Source organism: Botryllus schlosseri, chromosome 12 (assembly GCF_051294905.1).
Source record: "Botryllus schlosseri isolate E-star chromosome 12, Bs_hap1, whole genome shotgun sequence".
Classification (NCBI taxonomy): Eukaryota; Metazoa; Chordata; class Ascidiacea; order Stolidobranchia; family Styelidae; genus Botryllus; species Botryllus schlosseri.
This window is the reverse complement of record NC_137247.1, coordinates 5,675,675-5,699,218: the sequence shown is the minus strand read 5'-3', so window position 1 is coordinate 5,699,218 and position 23,544 is coordinate 5,675,675. Positions and strand designations below refer to the sequence as shown.

The following is a 23,544-nucleotide window of genomic DNA, read 5'->3' as shown; positions in this document are numbered from 1 at the left end:
AATGATTGCAATTATATTGATGTATTCATTGATATCAGAGACTATTTAAAATTTCATTATTTGTCATACGTGCTATAAAGGGTTACGCAAAACTTACCATATTCCATAGGACTTTTGGATATCTTTACATTTCCGTAAGCTTTATAATCTAAAATGTTACTTTAAATGTATACGGTGTACATAACTCGATTTCCATATTTTACATCGTAGAGGTGCAAGGAGCTACGCGATGTTTCGTGGAATGTCATACTTTTAGCATTAATCGCGATGTGTTTTCAAGACGCTACTTTCACGGGCTACTCGCACGTTATGGAAGTCCTAAAAAAAGTCGCCGCGCTATGCGGCGAACTGTGACTGCGAGTCTGTTGTGGGCTGCGTTTCGGAAATTTCTCGCACTCTGCGCCGCGCGGATCGTAAGATAGTTCCGGCCGTTGCGAGCATCTGATGGATGATCGCGTAGAGTTCGAAGACTCCCCTGCAATGTTCAATGTCGGCGGTGCGGATGACGAATATCGCCCTGATTTGCAAGACGACGATCACTGGCTGACGGGCGGGCCGATCTTTCAGAGGTATGTGGCAATGCATATATTTCTCGTTTGAAGATTTTGCCAGTAGGTCGAAGTGGATGTTATATAGATTGACGGTCCTGTACACCCTGCTATCTATTCATTGTTCATTGTACCTTTGAGTGGTTAAAAATAGTAGAGTCACTAATATTATTGTGAATTTTCGATTATTTTTTCTATGGTCTATTGATCTTGGATACATGCATTATTTTCAATTTCTTCCTGCGTCAGTCTTCATACATTCTCCTGTCCTGTACAACTGCATGGTGTCCACCATCGGTCATAAATCAGTGTGGATTCAGTGAAACGATTAATGACATGAATAAACACCAAACAGTGGCTTAAAGGATAGAACATTATTATATATTGTCCCTGAATTGGTTGAATATTTCAATTACGGCGTTAGGACGACAGGCGTATATATTTTTGTCTTTGATGTTTTTACGGCTTAGCTATATACACCAACTCATGATCTACATACACAGTACACACGATATGTACATATGCATACCATGAGTGCATGATGTGCATATTCCACTAGACAAGGAAAATAATAGACAATCTTTTGTACTAGCACAGCTTCTCTAGACCTGTCTGTCAATATAGGCTTCTGCAAGCAATTTCACAGCACTTATATTTGCAGGGTCGACTCCGCGGAACTGATATTCAATCCCAGAAAGCAAGCAAAAATCTATGGGAAATACCTGTTCGGAGATATTTTGGGTGAAGGATCCTACGGAAAGGTGAAAGAGGTGCTCGATACGGAAACGCTATGCAGAAGAGCTGTCAAAATTGTCAAGAAAAGAAAATTGAAAAGAATTCCCAACGGGGAACAAAATGTGAAAAAGTGAGAATGATCCTTCCTTGCTTTATATGTAGAACAAACAACCATGACACACAATTTCATTCAATGAGCTATCTTCCATAAGAGTACCAATTTACATCATAGTCCTACATTGTTTCGGCGCTGACCAGTTTCCCTTATAAATATCTGTATCGTCGCTGTGGAATCAAAGTAGCTTATGTCCACTTTACACATTTTGAGAGAATGAAGTATTTTCTTTAGGCCATATCTTGTCCACAGTTGACTTTGAAACAATGTGCCACACATATCATGGAAACAACGAAAATTGTACAAAAACTTGATTTTCGGAAAATTTGAATAATGGATCTCAAATTTGGAAAAATGTACATGAGCTACTTGATTCCATTTTGATGATATTAACTGATTATGATCGTGAGCACGAAATATGTAATAATATGAATAATAGTTGATAATTATGAAAAGCTTCAAGATAACAATTTTAAAAACTGTCCCTATGCTGAATAAGCGCACTGTTTTCATAGATCTAAATCCATGCTGATATAACCTTGGGATTGATATTCTAATTTACTTCTTCTGGTGTTATTGACTCTTTCTATATTGGTGTGTACCAGCATGTAATCTGCATGCAGTAAACGCACAGCGTATGCTAATTTCTGTAAAACCTCGCATTAATATCCCATCACAATTGATTATAGAAAACGTTCCAGTTGAGGGAAATTCATATAATATTAATTGGCCTATAGATTCATGGGTGTCTGTTGTTATGGGAAAAGCAAAAGATGTCGATTGATGATTCAGATATAAATTGAAGTAGGCTAGTCCTTGAAATTTCTGGATTTGAAATGGTGAGAACGCTTTTACGCATAGCCTATTTCTATTATCAGTACTGTAGTCGAACTCCTAATATTTTTCGTCATCCCTCTTGGTGTGTTGTCATTAATTGTGACATCTGTGAGTTGTTTTTAAATATGTATCTTCTTTCTTCAGAGAAATCGAACTGCTCCACAAGCTCAATCATAAAAACGTTATACAGCTCATCGAAGTCATGTACAATAAGGAAAAGCACAAGCTGTACATAGTAATGGAATTTTGCACTGCCAATCTTCAAGAGATGCTGGAGAGCGCCCCACAGAAGAAATTCCCGATCTGGCAAAGCCACGAGTGAGTGGCAGGTCATATTTTTCAGTCAGTGTTGGTATTTCCTTCTCAGATCTAACCTTTTTAGTGTTTTCATATTTATTTATAGCCTGGAAAGCCATTTAGCAATACTAACCATTATTGCCACTGTTGCAGTTAAATTTAGTAATTAGTAATTCACTCTGGTCTGTGCAAATTTTATCATCGTGACAGTATGTCAACGTCTCTGAGCCTGTAACAACATATTTTTCTAAATCACCTGATGAAAAGACAGAGCTCAAAGTTTTGTGATTACTATAAATGAAGAAGAATCATTTCTTCAAACTGATCTCGTTTTCTAGCAATGAAGTCTTGCTAACTATCTTGATCAAATGGTGGATTAAAACCCGTGTTCAGGTTCACTGTTCATATCGATTATTATATTTTCATGTGAGAGAGTGTTTGATAGAATTGGCAGCTGAAGCTAATTGAGCGAGTTATGAGAGATTTTCAATACTTTCATGCACATAATTTTGGACAGCAGAATTGCAGCCTTATGTGGCTGTAGTATCACCGTTTTGTATACCGTATTTTATCTTTCCTGTTTCACAAGAAAATTGATGTGCTATTCATTTGTGTGAAAGACTTATTTCCAAAGCCTATGAATGTTCAGTTGCATCAGAAAGAGATGTGGCATAGCGTTATACTCATTATGGTGTAATAATAGAAATTGATCCAGGATTAGTTGCATAAAAAATAGATGATATTATTCTGGCGTGGTTTCATGTCGAACATGCCTTATTTTTGTGTTTGAGATGATTTTCTTGTTAATGTAGGGATCATTGCTTTGAGATGATATGCAGTCAGTAGTAGAACAAGTTCTTCATGAGTAGGCTAGACTTTTGTATGGTCCGTGTAGTTTTGAAAGCTCTTCAAATGAATTAGCGCTCTGCTACATTAGGGTGGAGTGAAAAATGGAAAATTTTGAATTTCAAAACGGACACTTGATATGTGGTGCCAAATTTCAAAAAAATAATTTCTATAATAATTATGGGCTCTTGCACCCTCTAGTGGTCGTGCAATTTCACCGAACGTGCTAAAAATAGCCAATTTCGATATATATGGATGACCGCTTACGCTAGAAAGCTGATTTTGGGCTTAAAAGATGCGGAAACAACAAGTTTCTATCTCACCTCCATAGAACTTTGTCTTAAAAATGAACAGAAAAAAAGTTACAAGCAAATTATTGATTTTTAGACTGTTTTTCGGGAAAATTAGACACTGAAGCAGTGGATACGAGGTCAAAAGCGTGTAGTGATTGATCTTATGACCGTCAACTCCATATTGAAAGCACATAAATTGCTAATCCATATTGGAAACTTAAAAACATTAATTCTATATTGAATAAAGATAGATTTCGAAGATGGTTTCAGTACCAGATTATTAGTCTGCACAAACTTTGAAATCTTGTTTCGAGTTAAAGGATTTCATCTGCCTTCGAGGCTTCAGTTTTTGTCTGGTTAAGCCATCTCTAGCTACGTTTAGGCCTATATCCCTACACATGAGCATATGCCTCGGTCAACGCTTTAATGGTGATGGCCTTAGATTTTCCAGCTTGAGAAATGACAAGTATTTTATTGCTGGTGGCTGTTCCACATCTATTAGATTCAAGTTGACAATTTGGTGGTATGATTTGACCTTGATGTTTATGATTGGGATTTTAAACAATCTGATCCTAGTGTCAACGTTGTTTTTAGGTTTTGGTTGATTAACATATCCTCTTTCAAAGTAGCCAATTGGAGTCTGGTATTCTGTTTGATCTGCTCATAGTTGTGATCTTGTTAACTGCAAGTCTTCTTAGGCCTTCATCATCAGCGAGCATTCCCAGAAAAAAACATTTTCTGGATGTGCAAAATATGCCTTTCGTTGTACCAAAGATAGTGCAAGGTTACGAAATCATGTATCAGAAAGCTTTGTAACATGGGAAACTATGTTGTAGAAGTGTATAGCACCATCAACAATGGAAATGTGCATTTTTATTTCAAACCCTGACCGAAAATAAACCTCCATGCAGAATTTTGAGGTTCTATGTGCGACAGAGTCATCTATCAAGCAATCTGAAATATCTTGTTCAATTCTGCATGGAGGTTTACTTTCTGTCATGGTTTGAAATGAAAATGCACAATTACGGATAACTTGGTGCCACATAGCACATGTCAAATTTTGAGGTTCTATGTGCGACAGAGTCATCCATGAAAAAAATATCTCGCTCAATTCTGCATGGAGGTTTATTTTTGGTCATGGCTTGAAATAAAAATGCACAATTCCATTGTTGATGGTTAAAGGCCTCAGAAGACTTGCAGTGAACAAGATTAGAACTCTGAGCAGATCAAACAGAATACCAGACTCTGATTGGCGACTTTGAAGGAGGATATGATAATAACCGAAACCTAAAAACAACGTTGGCACTAGAATCAAATTGTTTAAAGTCCCAATTATAAACATCAAGGCTGAATCATGCTACTAAATTGTCAACTTGAATCTAAAAGATGTGGAACAGCCACCAGCAATCAAAAACTTGAACTGGAAAATCTAAGGTGATCATCATTAAGGCTCAATCATCCTTGGCACAACCAGGCAGTGGAAAGAGACGTTAAAATGGTGACCGAAGCATCTGCCCATATGTCGGGATTTAAACGTAGAGATGACCTCATCAGACAAAAACTGAACTCTCGAAAGCAGATGAGATTCTTTCATATGATACAAGATTTTAAAGATTGTGCAGACTGATACTCTGGTAGTGAAACGATCTTCGAGATCTATCTTTTTTCAATATAGAATTGATGTTTTTGAGTTAGCAATATGGATTTGCAATTTATGTGCTTTCATTATGGAGTTGTCAGTCATAGGATCAATCACTACACACTTTTGGCATCGTATCCACTGCTTTTATCTCTAATTTTACCAAAAAACAGCCAAAAATCAATAATTTGCTTAAAACTTTTTTTCTGTTCATTTTTAAGACAAAGTTTTGTGGAAGTGAGATAGAAACTTGTTGCTTCCGCATCTTTTAAGCCCAAAATCAGCTTTCTAGCATAAGCGGTCATCCATATATAGCGAAATTAGCTATGTTTATCTCGTTCGGTGAAATTGCACGACCACTAGAGGGTGCACGAGCCCAAAATTATTATAGAAATTATTTTTTTTATATTTGGCACCACATATCAAGTGTCCGTTTTGAAATTCAAAATTTTCCATTTTTCACTCCACCCTACTGCTACATGTCTATTGTATTGTTGAGCTCAAAATGTTTAATGAACGCTCAACAAGGGAATTCTAGACACTCTGGACTGAATTGTGTGTTGCAGATTCAAAATTATACTCGCTCATGATATGCCTCTGGAATTTTAGCACCCAATTTGTGTACCGTACTGGATATCTCTTACTTTTTCCAATTATTCGTGACTAGCATGACTTATTGACCAGGTTTTGTGTGATGCTACAATTTCTTGTACCCCTGCAACTTTGCCACAGCCGGCACCTATTCGTTCTTTTGTGATGAGGGATTGATGTTGATTCAGATACTTCTGTCAGCTCATGCTGGGCCTGGAATATTTACACTGTCAACATGTGATACATAAAGATATCAAGCCCGGGAATTTGCTGATATCTTGCGATTCCACGATAAAGATATCGGACTTGGGTGTTGCCGAGGTAAGCACTGTACACTGGTGGGGTGGTATTTTTAGAAGTTTCATGTTGGTCGAGTGGCATATTTTTAAATATATCTGCATTGTTCAACTTCACCGCCAGTTACAATTTCGTATCCCAAATCGGTTAAATCAATACTGACCTTCTGCAGAGCACCATACATTTGACTAGTCACTGTTTGAATACATTTGCAATTTGCATATCTGTGTGTGTGTGGTGTGTAACACGTCTGATATGAAAATAAATTATATTTTATCAAGTTGCGTTATATGTGAAAATGGCATGGTCATTTTACACTTCATATTTCGGTCGGTAGTTCTAGTTCAGGGGTGGCCAACATTTTTGCTATTCACGGCCGTATTTCGGGACTTAGTCGCGATAAACTAACTGGACACCAAATATCCATGTTTAACTGTCCATTGCCGGTGAGCTGACTAATCTACTTTTTGATATCGTCGAATCGCTAGTTGTCATGTAATGGATAGTTACTGGGAGCGGTTCTCGCGGAAATATTTCCAGATTCACGAATGAATTCTGTTATCGATATTAGTAGTTTCACATATTACTATCAAATATTCATCCTTTCTCAGCCCATGTGATCAGATTTACCCGTAGAGTTGATGTGGGAGTGTTTTCGAAAATTTAGGGCACGTTATAAATGATGATGCATATTCGGTTGGGCCAATTGTTATTAGTCACTTTGTAGCATGCTGTTATTTCTTGACCTCCCATCAGGATTGTCGGTATAGTGGTGAGATGTTGGAATCTCCCATACATACCTGAAAGATTTTTTTTTCCGTGAGGAGCACATGATTCCAAGTCGGTGTTTCTATATGGGGTGCATCATTTTCTTCCGCTGTTCGCATCTGGACTCCATGGCTCAGATTGGATAGGGCGTTACTATACTAAAATCAAAAATGAAGTCGCGTTGAATCGCGCATTGCGCTAAGAAAATTTCAAGATCAATTTAATCTCACAAAGATTGATTAATCTCAAATATTCGGGAGTCAGTTTGTAAATTCAATTTTCATGTCGACGGCCGCCAAAACATACCCTTTGAATTACACTTCCACGGCCGCACAAATTTCCTTCTACGGCCGCAGGTTGCTACTGAAGACTGAGTAGTTCTGGTTGCGCAGCGCGTTTAAAATCCAATAGTTTGTACAAGCGTAAATGAGGGTGGTGATCCTGGTAATGGAATTTTAACTGCGCATTACAATGTTACAAAATTTGAGACGATATCATATCTGCATGTAGCTTATGTATCACCGTTTTGTACTGACAAAGACTGTCTGTTTGTGTAATTAGCGCTGTTCTGTGCAGGAACTCGATTTGTTTTCGCAAGACGACACGTGCCGAACGTCGCAAGGATCCCCGGCCTTTCAACCGCCCGAGATCGCGAACGGGAGCGATTCCTTTCCGGGTTTCAAAGTCGACATTTGGGCAAGTGGTGTTACTTTGTGAGTATTCCACATGCAAGCTAATTTTAGTGTGCGTTTGTGTATGTGAAATTGGGAATTTTGCGGTTCCAACTTTGTCTACAGTGGACTCGAAGCGTAATAGGTCATTTAGAATCGAATCACTCAGGTACTCGATTTTGCCCAGCCCTAATCGCAGCATACATAAAATTTATATATTTGTTTTTCCGTCATTTATGCTGTTTTGTCGTCAAAAATGAGTGATACTCGATTTTGCCCAGTCGTAATCATCATAGGGGCCCGTGTATCCTGACAAAATTCAAGACTCCAATATCCTCTACACAACGCCACAGTTGCATGAATGGATATAATGCTGACCTACATCCTACTGTAATTTTTCACCAGTACTATCACTATGTATGCACATTGCACACTGCACGGTGCACATGATGTGTCTGTATTTAATATTGATAAAGCGTGACCTATGCTTTAACGGCTGGCCTACATTTCCGTTATGGATATGTTAACATGGTCGTCGAAGACTGTTGAGTTCACACGGGTTCGTTTCCATTATAAAGAGTTGGAGCCAGAGTAATGCTATCACGGCTCCTTGTGAAATGACATGTGCCGATAATTACAGAAATAAAACTCTGTCAGCTGTTGGTAATTTGGACGTGCCGGTTGTGTGTTTAGTAATCTTGAAGCAATTGCTTACCCTATCCCTGTAAATTACTTTCATTAACCATTAGGACTATTGCAGGATAAAATTTTAAAATGCACATGCACTTTTGATGCCAATCTGACGGTCTTCATATTATATCGCGTTCATAAATGTAAAACATACAGAATTGTATCTTATAGTTCCTATAGCGTTCCTATGTCAATGTGTTTTCCATTTCCGTTTTGTGCTGCATGCTTCATTGTACTCTGAAAGTGGTGGTTCTCAACCTGTGACACACAAAGCATGCACCAAAGCATTTATTTTTAGGTAAAATTACAGTTTTTATGAATCGTTAGCGTAGTTTCTTCTAATGTAAGAAATGTCTTCATCGAATGCATGGATAAATACTTTATGCGTCATTCGACTCAGTTGCACCCCGCCTAGTACAGCTTGTGAAGAAGAAACAATTGCAACTATCACATCAAGTTTGCCTTGTCAGTGTTTGTTATTGGTATCAGGGGTGGATTAGCTCAAGGTTCGCATATGTTTTTGAAATTTCCGATCCAACATATTTTGCTAATTCGCCCATGTATTAATAATACTATATACATTTTGAGTAAAGTTGAGTTTCTCGTTGATCTGTTTTTATGCCCAAAAATCATAGAACCTAGGCTAACTTACGTAAAAATGAACTTGGTACATCTGCAAATCACCAAATCTAATAATTTTCATTTGTGTAGAAGTCGAATTGTGGACTTGTTTTCTATCAGCACCTGCATCCAACTTACTGCATACATAACACGTTTGATTGTGTTTAACTAACATCTCTTGATTAGGCCTATTCACCCCTTCTATTAAATGGATTTATCGGAGTATAATTACGCGGGAATATTTCTGCGTCGTGATGGCACCTTGTTACAACTGCACAAGGCACGGAGGCAATCCGCCGTTGAATTTCGACTTTCTTTTCAGATATAATTTTTGTACCGGTTTATATCCTTATGAAGGCGACAATATCTATCAACTCTTTGAAAACATCAGTAAAGGAACGTACGCGATTCCGGAAGAGCTGGACGAATATTTGAAGATAGTTTTGCGGGGTATGCTGCAGTATAAACCCGAGAAACGATTTGGCGTTACTGACGTGATGGAAACAGAGTAAGTTTGTCTTGTTGCTTCGATCCATATTTGGGCTTGAGATGTATTTTGGATTTCATATTTCTACTTTACTGTGAAATAGATCTTGCATTCAATGGATTTATGAAAGTATCACTTGGTCTACCCCATACTACAGTGCCAGCAAAGTTATCTTGACATTTCGAATTTTTTGGCCTACATTGATGAATTGCCTCTTCCGTGACTCCAATATTTCTGGCTACGGCAAGCGCAGAATCTCTCTTTAACAACAAAGTCAAGGCATGATATGATAGTTCTCTCTTATTTGTATCTTCTTTTGACTTGTTTGATTTTGAAATTGTGAAAATGTAAAATATTGTGCAATTTCACCGAACTCGCTATATAGATGTAAAACCAACGCCAGAGCAATCTGCGGTGAAGTGTAGCCAGATAGTAGCTTGTGACATGTGAGTCATAGCTTATATTTGACGCAATGCTTTGGTCAGGAACAGTAAGCTAAGAAATTTTGCAGATTTTGTATGTAAAGTTTTTCTTTACTGGCACTGTAGGAAGAGTTCCAAAAAGTAAATGTAACAACCGGTCTGCCAATGCCGTTATTTATCCTTTTTGCAGACAGAGTATAGACAGTTAGTGGTGTGCGCGACTGCCCCAGGCTTTGGTTCGAACACTAATCAACGCAAGGTTAATCTGATGGAGAAAGTACATTGAAATCATATGTTTAAAACCAAATCTTGAACGGTTATCCCGAAGTCGGGGAAAACTTGTATTTGAAAAGCAACATTCGAATAAGATTCTCTAGAATGAGTTTAGTGTTAACAGAGGTGCGCACAACTTGCTTCAGTGCTGACTAAACACGGCTTAAGCCGAGCAGTGTGCTGTGTATTACATCATAGTGAATCATCAAACGGTTGTTCCCAGAACTTGTCATCAGAGGAATGCTTAACATTCGGAGGCATGCGTCGGCAAGCAATGATACTGTCAGGCTTTAAAAATGTGTTCCTACTGAACGATCAGCATGCATAGGCTATCGTGGTACACCCTTGTAACGTTTACTCGAAATTTGTACGCCCCTGATCACATAATATGTTGATTCCGTAGTATGCCTGGTGATCAACCTTTTTGCTATTCACGGTCGTATTTTGATTAGTTATATGGCATACGGTCGCATTCCAGCGGGGAATCGCCATGACCCATCTCTACGTCATACTCATATTAAACTGGCTACTGGAAACTTCACCCGTAGAGCCCCTTGTGAGATTCTGTATCATCACCAATCTCTTGAGATATAACCTTGCCTATAAAAGTTTTTACCTGTACCAGCAGACGCTCCTGCGGCTACGCCCCTGCAATTAGTTGCACGACATATGAGCATTAGGGCTCTTCAAAAATGACTTTTTTTCTCAAATCGCACTGGCTACTTGATAAAATTGTTAGGTTACCTAATTTAAGCCTACACACCAAATTTGGTTCAATTCCAACCAGTAGCCGCATTGCTACAGGAGAAGAAAGTTTCTATTTATTATATAAAAATAAATAACAAAAAATTTGAAAATTTTCTGTTACCCCATGAAAGTGTTAGGTTGTCTATAGAAACGATGTTCACCAAATTTGGTTCAATTCCAACCAGTGGAAGCGGAGTTATTGCCGTCGAAAAATTTTTGATTTGAATAAAATAGTATTTACGGTGAGCACAACTATAATAAATAAACAAAGAATCGGTCACCGTAAATACTATTCTATTCAAATACAAAATTTTTCGACGGCAATAACTCCGCTTCCACTGGTTGAAATTGAACCAAATTTGGTGAACATCATTGCTATAGACAACCTAACACTTTTATGGGGTGAACAGAAAATTTTCAAATTTTTTGTTATTTATTTTTATTTAATAAATCGAAACTTTCTTCTCCTGTAGCAATGCGCCTAGTGGTTGGAATTGAACCAAATTTGGTATGTAGGCTTAAATTAGGTAACCTAACAATTTTATCAAGTAGCCAGCAGGATTTGAGATAAAAAGTCATTTTTGAAGAGCCCTAATGAGCATGCGACACAATGGAAAACGACAGTTGAGCATGGGACACTTTAGCATGTGTCACTGCAGCATGTGACTGTATAACCACAAAACTAACCCAAAACATAACCCTGAAATTAATTGCTATATATAATAGGGCTCTTCAAAAATGACTTTTCTTCTCAAATCGCACTGGCTACTTGATAAAATTGTTAGGTTACCGGCACCTAATTTAAGCCTACACACCAAATTTGGTTCAATTCCAACCAGTAGCCGCATTGCTACAGGAGAACAAAGTTTCTATGTATTTTCTGTTCATCCCATGAAAGTGTTAGGCTGTCTATAGAAACGATGCTCACCAAATTTGGTTCAATTCCAACCAGTGGAAGCGGAGTAATTGCCGTCGAAAAATTTGGATTATGAGTAAAATAGTGTTTACGGTGACCAATACTTTAATTATTTATTATAGTGGTGCCCACCGTAAATAGTATTTTGTTCATGGGAAGTAGCATTTGCATACTGACATCACAAAAGGAATGTAATTTGCAAGAACTTTGCGTACAGTTGATATGAACATTGTACGATATTGCATACCCGGTCAACATGTTCTGATACATAAACTGTGATAGCCATAGTCATTGGTCTGTTTTAATGCGTGTCTGGTACACCCTAGGGGTCTGGTACACCCTAGGCATGTGGCTGTTGTGCTCGTCAGTGTACAGTAGGGCTGTTCAAAATAACTTTTTTCAAATTTTATCAAGACTGCTTGATAAAATTATTTGGTACCGTAACCTAAAAGAAAACGATACACAACAAATATTGTTCAATTCCAATCCGTGGAGGCGAATTTATTGAGGGTTCAAAATTTAGGATTTCAAATCGTAGTATTTACGGTGTGTGGATATGTAATAAATAACGAAAGAATATGCCACCTTGAATACTATGTTTGCCAAATTCAAAATTTTGTACTGTAATAACTTCGCTTCTACTGGTTGAAATTGAGCCAAATTTGTTGTGCATCGTTTTTTCAGACAATCTAACAATTTCATGAGGTAGCAAGTTGAATTTGAAAAAAAAAATCTGTCTCTCTCGTTGCTATAAGACTACGCTGTTCGATTATTCAATGATTTTCAGTCTGTACATTCGTCTAATTTTGCTGTGCTCTGTACACGTATTGTTCATGCCTCAATTACATAACCTGTAAAGTTTTCTTCTTGTCTGGTATGACATCCAAGAGTCTCGGCGACACGAGCTACAAACACAATTCTTTTCAGGTGGTTTCGTCGCAAACATTTTCCGTCGGAACCCGCGGTACCTGTGCCGGCGCACATAGAAAGTCTCGACCCCCATCGCGGACTGACCGTGATTCCTTATCTGGAAGTATGTCTAATTTTGACAGCTTTTGTTCGTTCCGAGTTTGTGCAGATTGTACAATGCCGGTAATCTGATTCAAATCTAATTCGTGAAATCTTTCTATGTTCTTTCCGAAGATGCCACAGAAGAACTGTAGCCTATAGTGCGAAACAATCCAAACTCGCTGTGCAGACATTTGCCATGGTCATACTTCTGACAATGAGCTCTGATTTGACATGAACTGAACTTGACTGAATTTCCAAGTATATCAGTAATTCCAATCTAATCTAATTTGGAAGAAACTGTGTAGCTATAATTCTAAACGAATTTCGAAAAAGCTGTATTGCTATAACTCTGATCTAATTTGGAAAAGCTGGAAATTTTCTAGTTGTACAGTAGGGCTGTTCAAAAATAACTTTTCTTCCCGGATTCCAGCCATTCACTGATTTAATTGTCAGGTTACCCTAAAAAACCCTGCACACCAAATTTGGTTTAATTCTGACAAGTATAGGACTCCGCAGATCATATTAAAATTTTTAAATTATTAGGAAAAATTTAAAAAAAAATTTCAAATTCTTTTGCCAACCCCATCAAATTGTTAAGCTGTCTTCAAAGACGATGCAAAACAAATTTGACTCAATTCCGACCAGTAGAAGCGGAGTTATATGAGTTTTTCGATGATAGTCCTCGGATTATCCTGGATCGGTGGATAATCCGAGAAATATCATCGAAAAACTCACATAACTCCGCTTCTTCTGGTCGGAATTGAGTCAAATTTGTTTTGCATCTTCTTTGAATACAGCTCAACAATTTGATGGGATTGGAAAAAAAAATTGAAAATTTTCCCTAATAAATTAAAAATTTTAATTGGATCTGCGGAGTCCTTCACTTTTCCGAATTGAACCAAGTTTGGTGTGCAGCGTTTTTTAGGGTAACCTGACAATTTAATCAGTGAATGGCTGGAATCAGGGAAAAAAAGTTATTTTTGAACAGCCCTATTGTACAGATCTGATTATGAGCATTTTTTCGGTTTTGGTTGAAATATAGGCCTACACTTGAAATTGCCAAATTTTGCAATTGACTTTAATATTCTCTGATTTCTTCCCGATTCAAAAAGAAGATGACGGCTACTTTTTGGCAACAGGGAGGGGGTCACATTTTACAACATTCCTGCTTTTCCCTCCTTTTTTTGCGTGGAATATATGTTGCGGCTGCAAGTTTCGGTCATTCAATTCATTTCGGATATCCCGCAACTCTTCTTAACGGGCCATATAAAATCACTGGTTGTGCAAAACACTATTCAGATGTCAACCGACGAGGAATAATTATTCTACTAATTTCCTTTCAGCTTTGTTTTATTCTAACCCTTTGAACATTTGTGATTCCTGTGTCTCTTATGTCAACCATGGAGTGCATCGTAAGCTTAAGCGGTTGAATAAACTTTCCACATTAAAGCAGTAACAATAGTTGTTGTTGTTCCTACTCGAAGATTGGTTCAACTTGAGATTTATCTCGGCGTGTCACCTAGTGATTGAACAAGAGACTGTAGACATTTGCTTTCATTTTCGTTTGAATATTCTGTCACAAATCCATTGCAGGACCTTCACGGTTATACGACGGAAAATTCCATCCCTCCCATGGAAGACGGTTTTGAAAGGGAGCTTATCGCTGAGGACATCTCTGTGGAACCAGGCTCATCTTCACTATATATCAATGGTACAGTCTTGAATTCTGTTTTCGTAAAAAATTCTGTCAAAAAACTCTAGATGTGATGATTCAATATTACATTTTTACTATTGAAATTGTTTGTGACGAATATTGTGGATGGTCACCTGATATTTTAGCGCACGCTGTAAAAAACGGTAGTTTAGCATATGTGACTTCCTAGCCCTAACCTTAACCATACCATCATCCACAGGGCGTTGAGGATATACGGTCTCTAAAAAAAATGCATTCACCGTTTTTCCTAGCATTACGCTGATTCTGTTTTCTGTGCCGTGTTTATATAGACTTGATTTATCCAGCTACATGTCTTGCGGACTTGGACAATGCGCACATTTGAGCATAGAAGCGCTCTTTGGCTAATCCTGGCCTTGAATCATGAATAATACACTTACTTTGATAAGATTTCCTGGTTCAAATTCGAGTGTAAGTGAAAGCGGGATCCGCTAACTATGCATTGTATGTATTTCTCTGAAATGTATATTTTGAGAAACATTCTTTCACAATCATTCAACTGTAACGGTGTGGAGGTCAAAATCCATTTGCCATGCAAAATTCCTCGTTCTCCACAGTAATTGCAACGCATGACACTTTTCAGTTTTGTGTTCTGACATTTTTCCACAATCTCCATGGTCTCGCCCACTCCCGTGACGAATATCATGCATTTGTCAAAAGGGGTGGGCAAACTTTTGAGCCAACGGGCCGCATTCAACATCTGAATCCATTCGCGGGCCGCACTATATCAAATTGGGAATTAAATTGTATATTCATATAGAAATGAACCCGAATATTTTCGGCTGACACTCGTATTCGGGTTCATTTCAATATGAATATACTATTTAATTGTATATTGAAGTTCTGTACCTCCAAGAAGCTCTTAAAATTGGGAATATAAACCAAAACGCAATATTGGTACCGTATTTGATTATATAGTGAGGACATAAATATAATATATATGCTTATTTAAAACAAACCAAACATTGCTTTGATCATATCGTACACGCGTCAGAAACAGTGCCGAGATTTCATTGGCTGGCCGACCTCAATAACCAATTTGTCAAAACTATAGAGATGAAAGTCGGTTGTCCCGATGCAGCTGAAACCTTTCAAACGGCATGGGCCTTGAGATCGGACTGTCGCACCAGAAATTACACATAAAAAATAATATAGGGAGTATTTACCTTGGAACACTGGTTCTCAAACTTTTCAAGAACCCCCCCCCCCCCCCCCCCCCCCCCTATCGTCATATCACAAAACGCAACCAGGATGCTAGCAAACCTGACAAATAGTTTGATGGGATGGAAGTTTACGACTGTGGATGAGAGATTTTTAAATATGAAATTCAGCCCAAACACATAGCAGTAATTATGAATTGGAAATACATCGCGCGAAAAATTTGTCAGTTGAGCTCCCCCTTCAGATGCTTTCACACCCCCAAGAGGGGCGCACCCCCCAGTTTGAGAGCCAGTGCATCAGAATAATCATGGTGACATATACTAAGAAAAAGGTTTATCAAGCCCATGCATTAATTCGATTTTTAGCACGCATTTTATCAATATTTTTAATAAGTTCCTTTAGACCAGGGCTGGCCAACCTTTTCAGCCAAAGGGCCACGTTCGACTGACGAACTTTTGCGCGGGCGACTATCCGCGCTAGGCGCGAAAATTTTTTGAAGTTCATAGGTCAATAATATTGACATTTGACTATGTTGCGGGCCTGCTGTATATCGTTATGATAAGTTTGCGAGGGCTGGGCAATTCGGCGCATGGACATATCGATATCGAAAGCTGCGATCAACATGCGTTAATCATTTCGTGCCTAGGTTTCATAGTCGACGGTCTTACTGCGAGCGCAAACGCAAGGTCGCATATGTTGAACGACACTTTGTCTCGTAATCGCGAATATAGTTAGACTCAATCTGATACATTGGGTGTTCTTCAATTTTCACAAAAGGGCAACAATTTTAAAAACAAGAAATCGAGTGACAACATATTGCGCTAAGCTTGCAGAATTTTTTACCTTTGATAAATCTATCGCAAATTATTCTGCTTTATTGTAGTGTACAAAGATATAGGCTACCAATATGTGAATGGTTGATGGATCTGTCAATGAGTCGAAACTGATATTTTATTCATCACATCTCAAGTGTTGCGGCCAGACTAATAAAATTTTTGGTTGGCCTTGCAAGTTCACAATCTGTGCGATCCATGTTTGATGATATTAGAAATTTCGGAAATTACCTCGCGGGCCACTCAAAACCATCTCCACATGTGGCCCGCGGGCCACGGGTTGGCCGGCCCTGCTTTAGACTCTCGCGGGTCGCACAGAACGGAACGGTGTTGCGGGCTGCATGCGGCCCGCGGGCTGTAGTCTGCCCACCCCTGATGTATTATAATGGAAAATGGGAACTGCCCTTTGTGCTTGATAAATTCAAAGCTATGCTTTGTTATCAAGTGTGGAAAGAGCAGTATTCTGCCTGTACAGATATCGCGTGAAGGCCCTAATGCTAATGGAAGTTATATGTGTGCCAAATGCCGGGTGCCAACACTCATTATCTGTCCACAGCTTGATATAAATACGGCTAATATATTTCCCTAAACTTGTTGAAAGGACACACATCGTATTCACATTTATATCAAATTTCATCATATTTTCATCTATCGTCTACAGGCTCCACTAACTTGGCACCGGACTCGTCGCAGAACATCGTGCAGAGGCAACCCACCTCGACCGTCGGCAAAAACTCAATCTCGGACCAAGACGACGACGCGTCTCGCGCAAGCGCCCATAAACACTCGCCGCCGGCCAGCGGCGATCATGTTTCTAAGCAGCCGGGTGGCGGTAGCGATCAAAATATCGTGAACGATAATAAGACGCCGCAACGCGTCAAGACTAAACGGCGCAAATTGAGTTGTGTGGTCTCTTGATTAATCTTGATGATGGGATAATTGCGAATATTACTACGCTTGTATCGATTTTTATGTCGAAGCAAATTTGTTGGCTCGCGTGCGATACACGAATGGTGCGGTAGGGCGTGCGATATGGCGAATTGCGGTATGGCTTGGAATTCAATATTTTCCTTGGGCAATAGGGATTGCGCCACGCAATAATAATGCGCCAGTGCCTCGCCTCGTATATCTAACTGTGTAATATATCCAGGGTTGCCATACCGTTCTCATTTTGAAGGGCGAGGTATGAATTTACATGCTCCATGATCTTAAAGTTTGCATATCCATGGAGCATAAAGCTGGATAAGATTTCGTGCTAGGATCATCCCGAGTCGCCTGATAATACTTTGATGCAGCGAAGTAGATGCCATCGTTTAGATAAGCTGACTTTATGACCTCTGCTGCTAATAGGGATTATGTTTTCATTGATTTTTCCCAAACCTCAATTGCATCCCACATATGCAGTACGAACCTACGCAAGTGAACAGATATGTGGAGCTGTGATCAATCCTCGGCGTTGTCAAAAGTCGAATGGATTAGGTACCAAAAATTATCTAAATATGGAGCAAAACTGGTGTTATATTCTTTGCGGTGGCATAAATGACGCATATTTATACTTTCAATACCATCCATGCCAGTATGCTGTCGTAATGAGTGAAACTGCTCTCAAAGCTTAATACTTCAAGCTCAATATTTCAATACCCAAGTAACCGTGGTCTGAATGGTATAGCTGTCCGAAAGAGATGACCTTGGTTCAACCATCAGCTTACCAAAAAGGCCGTGGTCCTTGAATGATGATATTAGCTGCTGAACTTTTTGTTCGGTGTCCTTAGTTTTTGATCCATGTCGATGGCAACCCTGGACATAGCACTGGGAAAGTTATCAAAGAACGATTCGCCTGACCTAACGTACGCACTTTTCTGTAATGCGCCCTTCCAGTGCCGCTGCTCGCATATGGATAATATTAGAAGTGATACTTTTTTATATCTACCGCTACGATACATTGTCAATTGTTTTTGTATGCTTTATTATTGTTGATGCTCAGCTCGGGGCTGGTCGGTTATTGGTTTTGTGCAAAGAACCTTTCTGCCAAGTTATCCCACGATGAGCTTTGGCTAATGCGCCTAGCCCTTGTGAGATTTCATAAATTGTGATATGATACCGGATATTTTGCGTCTACAACGCTTCTGTGCGGCAATACTTGTGTGCTCCGTGGGAATGCTTGTCGTAATTTATATTTTTCCTGGATTACAATCCACGTCCGGTGTCTTTTGCCAGTTTGCAGTCATTTAACTATCATCGTTCACAGCGCGGCGATTCTTCTCCCATCGAATCACTTTTCGGTAATTTCAATACGTTAGCAACCTACCATTCATGAGCGATTCATCCTGGAAAAATTGCTCTGTGTTGGGACATAACGCCGCGCTATTGTGGCAAGTTCATGTTGTCGCAGTGCATCATTCACGTATGTCTGAAACGTTTGGCCTGTGGAAATAGTTTTCTAGCTAGTTTCTCAGAGGTAGCTTATATATATCATATATCTGCTTTCTGTATACAAATACTGGATTTGTAACTCGCGGTTTTTAATATACTAGCACTTTTTTGCTGTGATTTTGCCTGTCGTCACATGCGAGACCTGATTATTGGTTATGAAATGAAGACTATCCCGTTCTCGAATGAAATGGGCAGTAGTCTTTGTGTATGTTTATCAAATTTTAATTACGACCTTCCCTATCAAAAGTACCCGAGTGTGGTGTCGGTTATGTCTTCTCTCAGGGTGATGCAGTTCCATATTTCATGTGTTTTCTGGCATGGGTACAGAAAACACCTCAGGTGTGAATGATATACTGTTGTGAAATCGTCACGCTCTGATTTATATTGTGTTGTTCTGTGATATTCATTTAATATCAGCAACCATGCGTTCTAATATTTATCATATTTATCAGTTCAACAAGACTGACAAAACATGCCATTCGTGGACTGCCAAATTAGCTGCAACTTTCAGATACAATGAAATTATATTGCAATTTGCGATACCATATTGTGTCACAAGCTGATATGCAGACACAAGCATCTTGCAGTTATGTATGCGGTGTTCCAAATTCGGCCACGGAAATGGCATAATCAGTAATCAACAAACTGCGTTGGAATTTACTGTTTTTAGTTTTTTTGTTCCTGCCCAGATTTGTTTCGCTTGATGACATATCCTTAAAAATGTCGCACTGATTACGAGACACACGCAACCAATGTTTCTCCGAGTATAATGCCCCTTTTACCAGATATGTTTAGCTGAAATGCGGTGAATTCATCCATATAAAGTTCAGCCCAGAGTGCAGCCGTTGACAAAGAATTTCCGACCTGTGCGGTTTTGTCCGAAATTGGATCCCAATTTCGCAAGCCAGAATTTGATGTAACCTATCGATTTTGTGAAAATTGTAATTTCCGTTTATGAAGCTGTATGGATGTGTAGTATTAAATAGACGTTTGGATATGACGCCATGAATGTTGACTTGAAAATTTGTATTTCGTCCATTTGTATTTCATATTCACGTTTGAAGTCTTCTGCGTCGACATTGTGTGGTGATTCGTTGATATTGGTGATACGTTCTGCTAGTTGAAATCCTTTTACTTCTGTAAAACACTGTATTTGTTGCCTTGTTTCTTTACTTGTTTGTTTACGATTCCAATTATCTGAATGGTTCCCTCTTGTGGAAAACCCGCAATCGATGTTGAAATATGTAATTACCGCAGGAATACACACTTTCCCACTTGTGTTCGTATGGTGGTTACCAAACCTTTTCAACCCGTGGACTCCTTTCCATTGACAAAAGAATGGAATAGAACTCGAGGATTAGCCTGTTGAAGAATGTAATAGTGGGATGTAAAAGCAACAGCGCTTTCTTCGCAGGCAATTGAACAATGCATGTGCCATGTAATTTGTTGTGTCTTTATTCACATAACAAAATAAGCCTCGAAACAGAAAACTCAGAGCACTTATAAGCAACGTAAAGGCACCAATTAGTAGACACGAGAAATGATCATTAGACGTGATTGCACTGACGTAATACACCACATCTCCTCCCCAACTGATACTACATTTCCTCGATCAAACGTCTGGGTCGTCGTCGTATTCTTTGTGACGGTGGGCGCAAAGGCGGCACTGTATTTTCAGTGTTTTGGCGCACATGCGGCACTGAATGTTCAGTGTTTTGGCGCTCAGGTGCCAATAGTTCATTGTCAACGTCCGCTACATTATCGTTGCTTGGACTGATTACAGGTATAGGTATATTTTCTGTTTCCACTGGTGTTGGACTGGATGGAAGGCGAGGACTTGTGAGACGATGATCTGGTGTTGGTGTCATGCTCGGTAATACGACTGGATCGACGATCTCTTCATCTTCCTGGTCGCAAAACCGTGACGCCGACAGATCTCGGATTTGGTCGATATGTCGCTTCCAGAGTAGGTCACCAACTTGAACGCGATACGTTGCAGGACCCAACTTCTCGATAACAACTCCTCTTGCCCAGACTGGGGGGCGCTGTCGATAGTCCTTGACCATAACCGGATCGCCTACTTCCTGCAGACGAGACTTAAGAAGTTCGGTCGGTTTGCAAGCTGGATGATCCTTCTGCAACGTGGACTCCAACTGTGGGTGCACTAAATGCAACCGTGTCCGCAACTCCCGTCCGAACATCGCTCTAGCAGGAGATACCTTTGTTGTTGAATGCGGAGTCGTTCGGTAGTGCAGCAACATCGACTGTAGCTTCCTCTTGATATCCGTTCCTCTGTTCGCTTCCTTCTTTAAAAATTCCTTTAAAACACGAACAAATCGTTCCGCAGAACCGTTGGTTTTGGGACTAAAGGGAGCAGTTCTAATGTGCTTAACGCCATTCTGAGTCAAAAACAACTCGAACTGTTTAGACGTGAAAGGTGGTCCGTTATCACTTACTAGCTCATCCGGCAGACCATGCGTTGAGAAAATCTTACCAAGTACGGATATCGTATTTTCAGCAGTAATTGAACTCATCTGATGCACTTCCGGCCATTTCGTCCGAGCATCCACTAGTACCAGGAAGTACTTTCCCATACGAGGTCCGGCAAAATCCACGTGTACTCGCTGCCATGCACGAGTTGGCCAGACCCAAGGATTCAAAACTTCTGGCCTTCTGCTTTCACATTGTCTGCAGATAGCACAATCTCTAACCTTCTGTTCGACGTTACTGTCCAGATTGGGCCACCACACATGCATTCTGGCTTTTATCTTCATCCTTACGATCCCAGGATGGTGTTCATGCAATAAATCAAGGATCTGTTGCTGATATCGCGCCGGGATAACTACTCGGATACCCCAAAGTAAGCAGTCCTGCTCGACTGTCAGTTCGTTCCTGCGAAAATAGAACGGTTGATATTCTGGGGATAAGCCGCCAGCGGGCCACCCGTTTATCACATAGTAATGTACACGAGATAAAAGGGGGTCTCGGCGCGTCGCAAGGCCAATCTTTTTCGCCGTGATTGGCAGATTGTCAACTTGTATTGCATTTATCTCGTTGGCTTCCTGCGTTGATGGATCCACATCGCCTGATGCAATCGAGGGACTTCTCGAAAGCCAATCCGCAGTAACATTCTGCTTACCCGGTTTGTAACGAATTTCGTAATTATAACACGCGAGTTTTATTGCCCAACGTTGCAACCTGGATACGGCTAGCACGGGTATACCAGTCTTTGGACCTAGAATCATCGTCAAGGGTTTGTGGTCCGTAAATAGGGTAAACTTCCTCGCGAACAAGTAGTGATGAAATCTCTGTAACCCGAAGATTATGGCCAGAGCTTCTTTCTCGATGTGAGAATAGTTTTTCTCGGCTGGTGACAATGTACGAGAGGCGTACGCAATTGGGCGCTCACGTTCTCCATCGGGTTGCACGATTACGGCTCCTAAACCATCTGGGGACGCGTCTACTGACAGGGTAATCGGCTTATCAGGGTCATAGTGAGCCAATACCAAATCGGAAGTAAGCCAATTTTTCAAGGCTCCGAAGGCCTTTTCGCAAGTATCATCCCACTTCCACTTCACGTCCTTTCTTAGCAAGTTCGTTAACGGTTGCAACAGACTGGATAGGTTTGGTATGAATTTTCTATGGACATTTACCATCCCGAGAAAAGACCGCAGTACATTCACGTTGTCTGGACGGCAAGCAGAAGTCACTGATCGCAAATTTGAGTTGCTCGGTCGTATGCCATTCTTGTCAATTACATAGCCTAAATATTCCAGGGACTCTTCCAGGAAACAACACTTGGACTTTTTAGCTTTCAAACCATATTTATCCAAACGATTACATACAGTTGATAGCAGCTTAAGATTTTCCTTCTCCGAAGACCCGGTGATTAAGATGTCGTCTAGCAAACACGGTACATTCAGTCCTTGTAGCACCTGATCCATCAGTTGCTGAAAAATCGCCGGCGCTGATGCCACTCCAAACGGAAGTCGGGTGTATCTGAACAATCCAAGATGGGTGTTAATCACCACGTACTTACGCGAGTCGTCATCAAGCTCCACTTGCGTATACGCTTGTGATAAATCGATCTTGCTAAAATACGAACTTTTCCTTCCGTTAAGAAGCGCCAGCAAGTCGTCGGGGGTCGGTAATGGATATTCGGGTATATCCAACTGCGGATTAATCGTAACTTTGAAGTCGCCACAAATACGAACTTCCCCGGACGCCTTTAGCACAGGCACAATTGGACTCGCCCAGTCGGAGTGCTCAACCTTTTCCAACACTCCAGTATCCACTAACCTACGGATTTCTGTTTCCACTTTATCAAGTAAAGCGTATGGCACTTTACGCGCTTTGTAAAATTTCGGAACGGCGTTGGGTTTCATGTGGAGCCGTGCTTCGATGCCGACAACCTTCCCTAGTTGCGTTTCAAAGATGCTAGTATCCCTCAATAGCCTGCTTAGGTAATCTCTCGAATTCTCACTCTGACCGCTATCCGAGACCATTCCGATTAATTTTGGTAAATTCATTTGTATTTGACGCATCCAGTTCCTACCGAACAACGGCGGAGCTTCCATATCC

The 23,544-nt window shown here is 39.9% G+C and overlaps 1 protein-coding gene across 1 annotated transcript; it reads left to right on the top strand.

Moving 5' to 3' along the window:
* The first annotated feature begins 243 nt into the window (after window positions 1-243).
* On the top strand, window positions 244-20,242 carry LOC145452586 (serine/threonine-protein kinase stk11-like). The gene is made up of 9 exons (XM_080330777.1): window positions 244-569; window positions 1,210-1,413; window positions 2,380-2,553; window positions 6,090-6,222; window positions 7,543-7,679; window positions 9,271-9,456; window positions 12,721-12,826; window positions 14,398-14,515; window positions 17,192-20,242. Exons 1-9 carry the CDS (start codon window positions 445-447, stop codon window positions 17,446-17,448), a joined length of 1,440 nt encoding a protein of 479 aa, XP_080186903.1. The 5' UTR covers window positions 244-444; the 3' UTR covers window positions 17,449-20,242.
* The last annotated feature ends 3,302 nt before the right edge of the window (window positions 20,243-23,544 follow it).

Excerpts from the sequence above, each read along its gene's own strand:
- LOC145452586 (XM_080330777.1), top strand. The coding sequence starts at position 445 with ATGGATGATCGCGTAGAGTTCGAAGACTCCCCTGCAATGTTCAATGTC. Across the intron at positions 2,554-6,089 it reads CCGATCTGGCAAAGCCACGA|ATACTTCTGTCAGCTCATGC; the intron begins GTGAGTGGCAGG and ends ATGTTGATTCAG. Across the intron at positions 7,680-9,270 it reads TGGGCAAGTGGTGTTACTTT|ATATAATTTTTGTACCGGTT; the intron begins GTGAGTATTCCA and ends CTTTCTTTTCAG.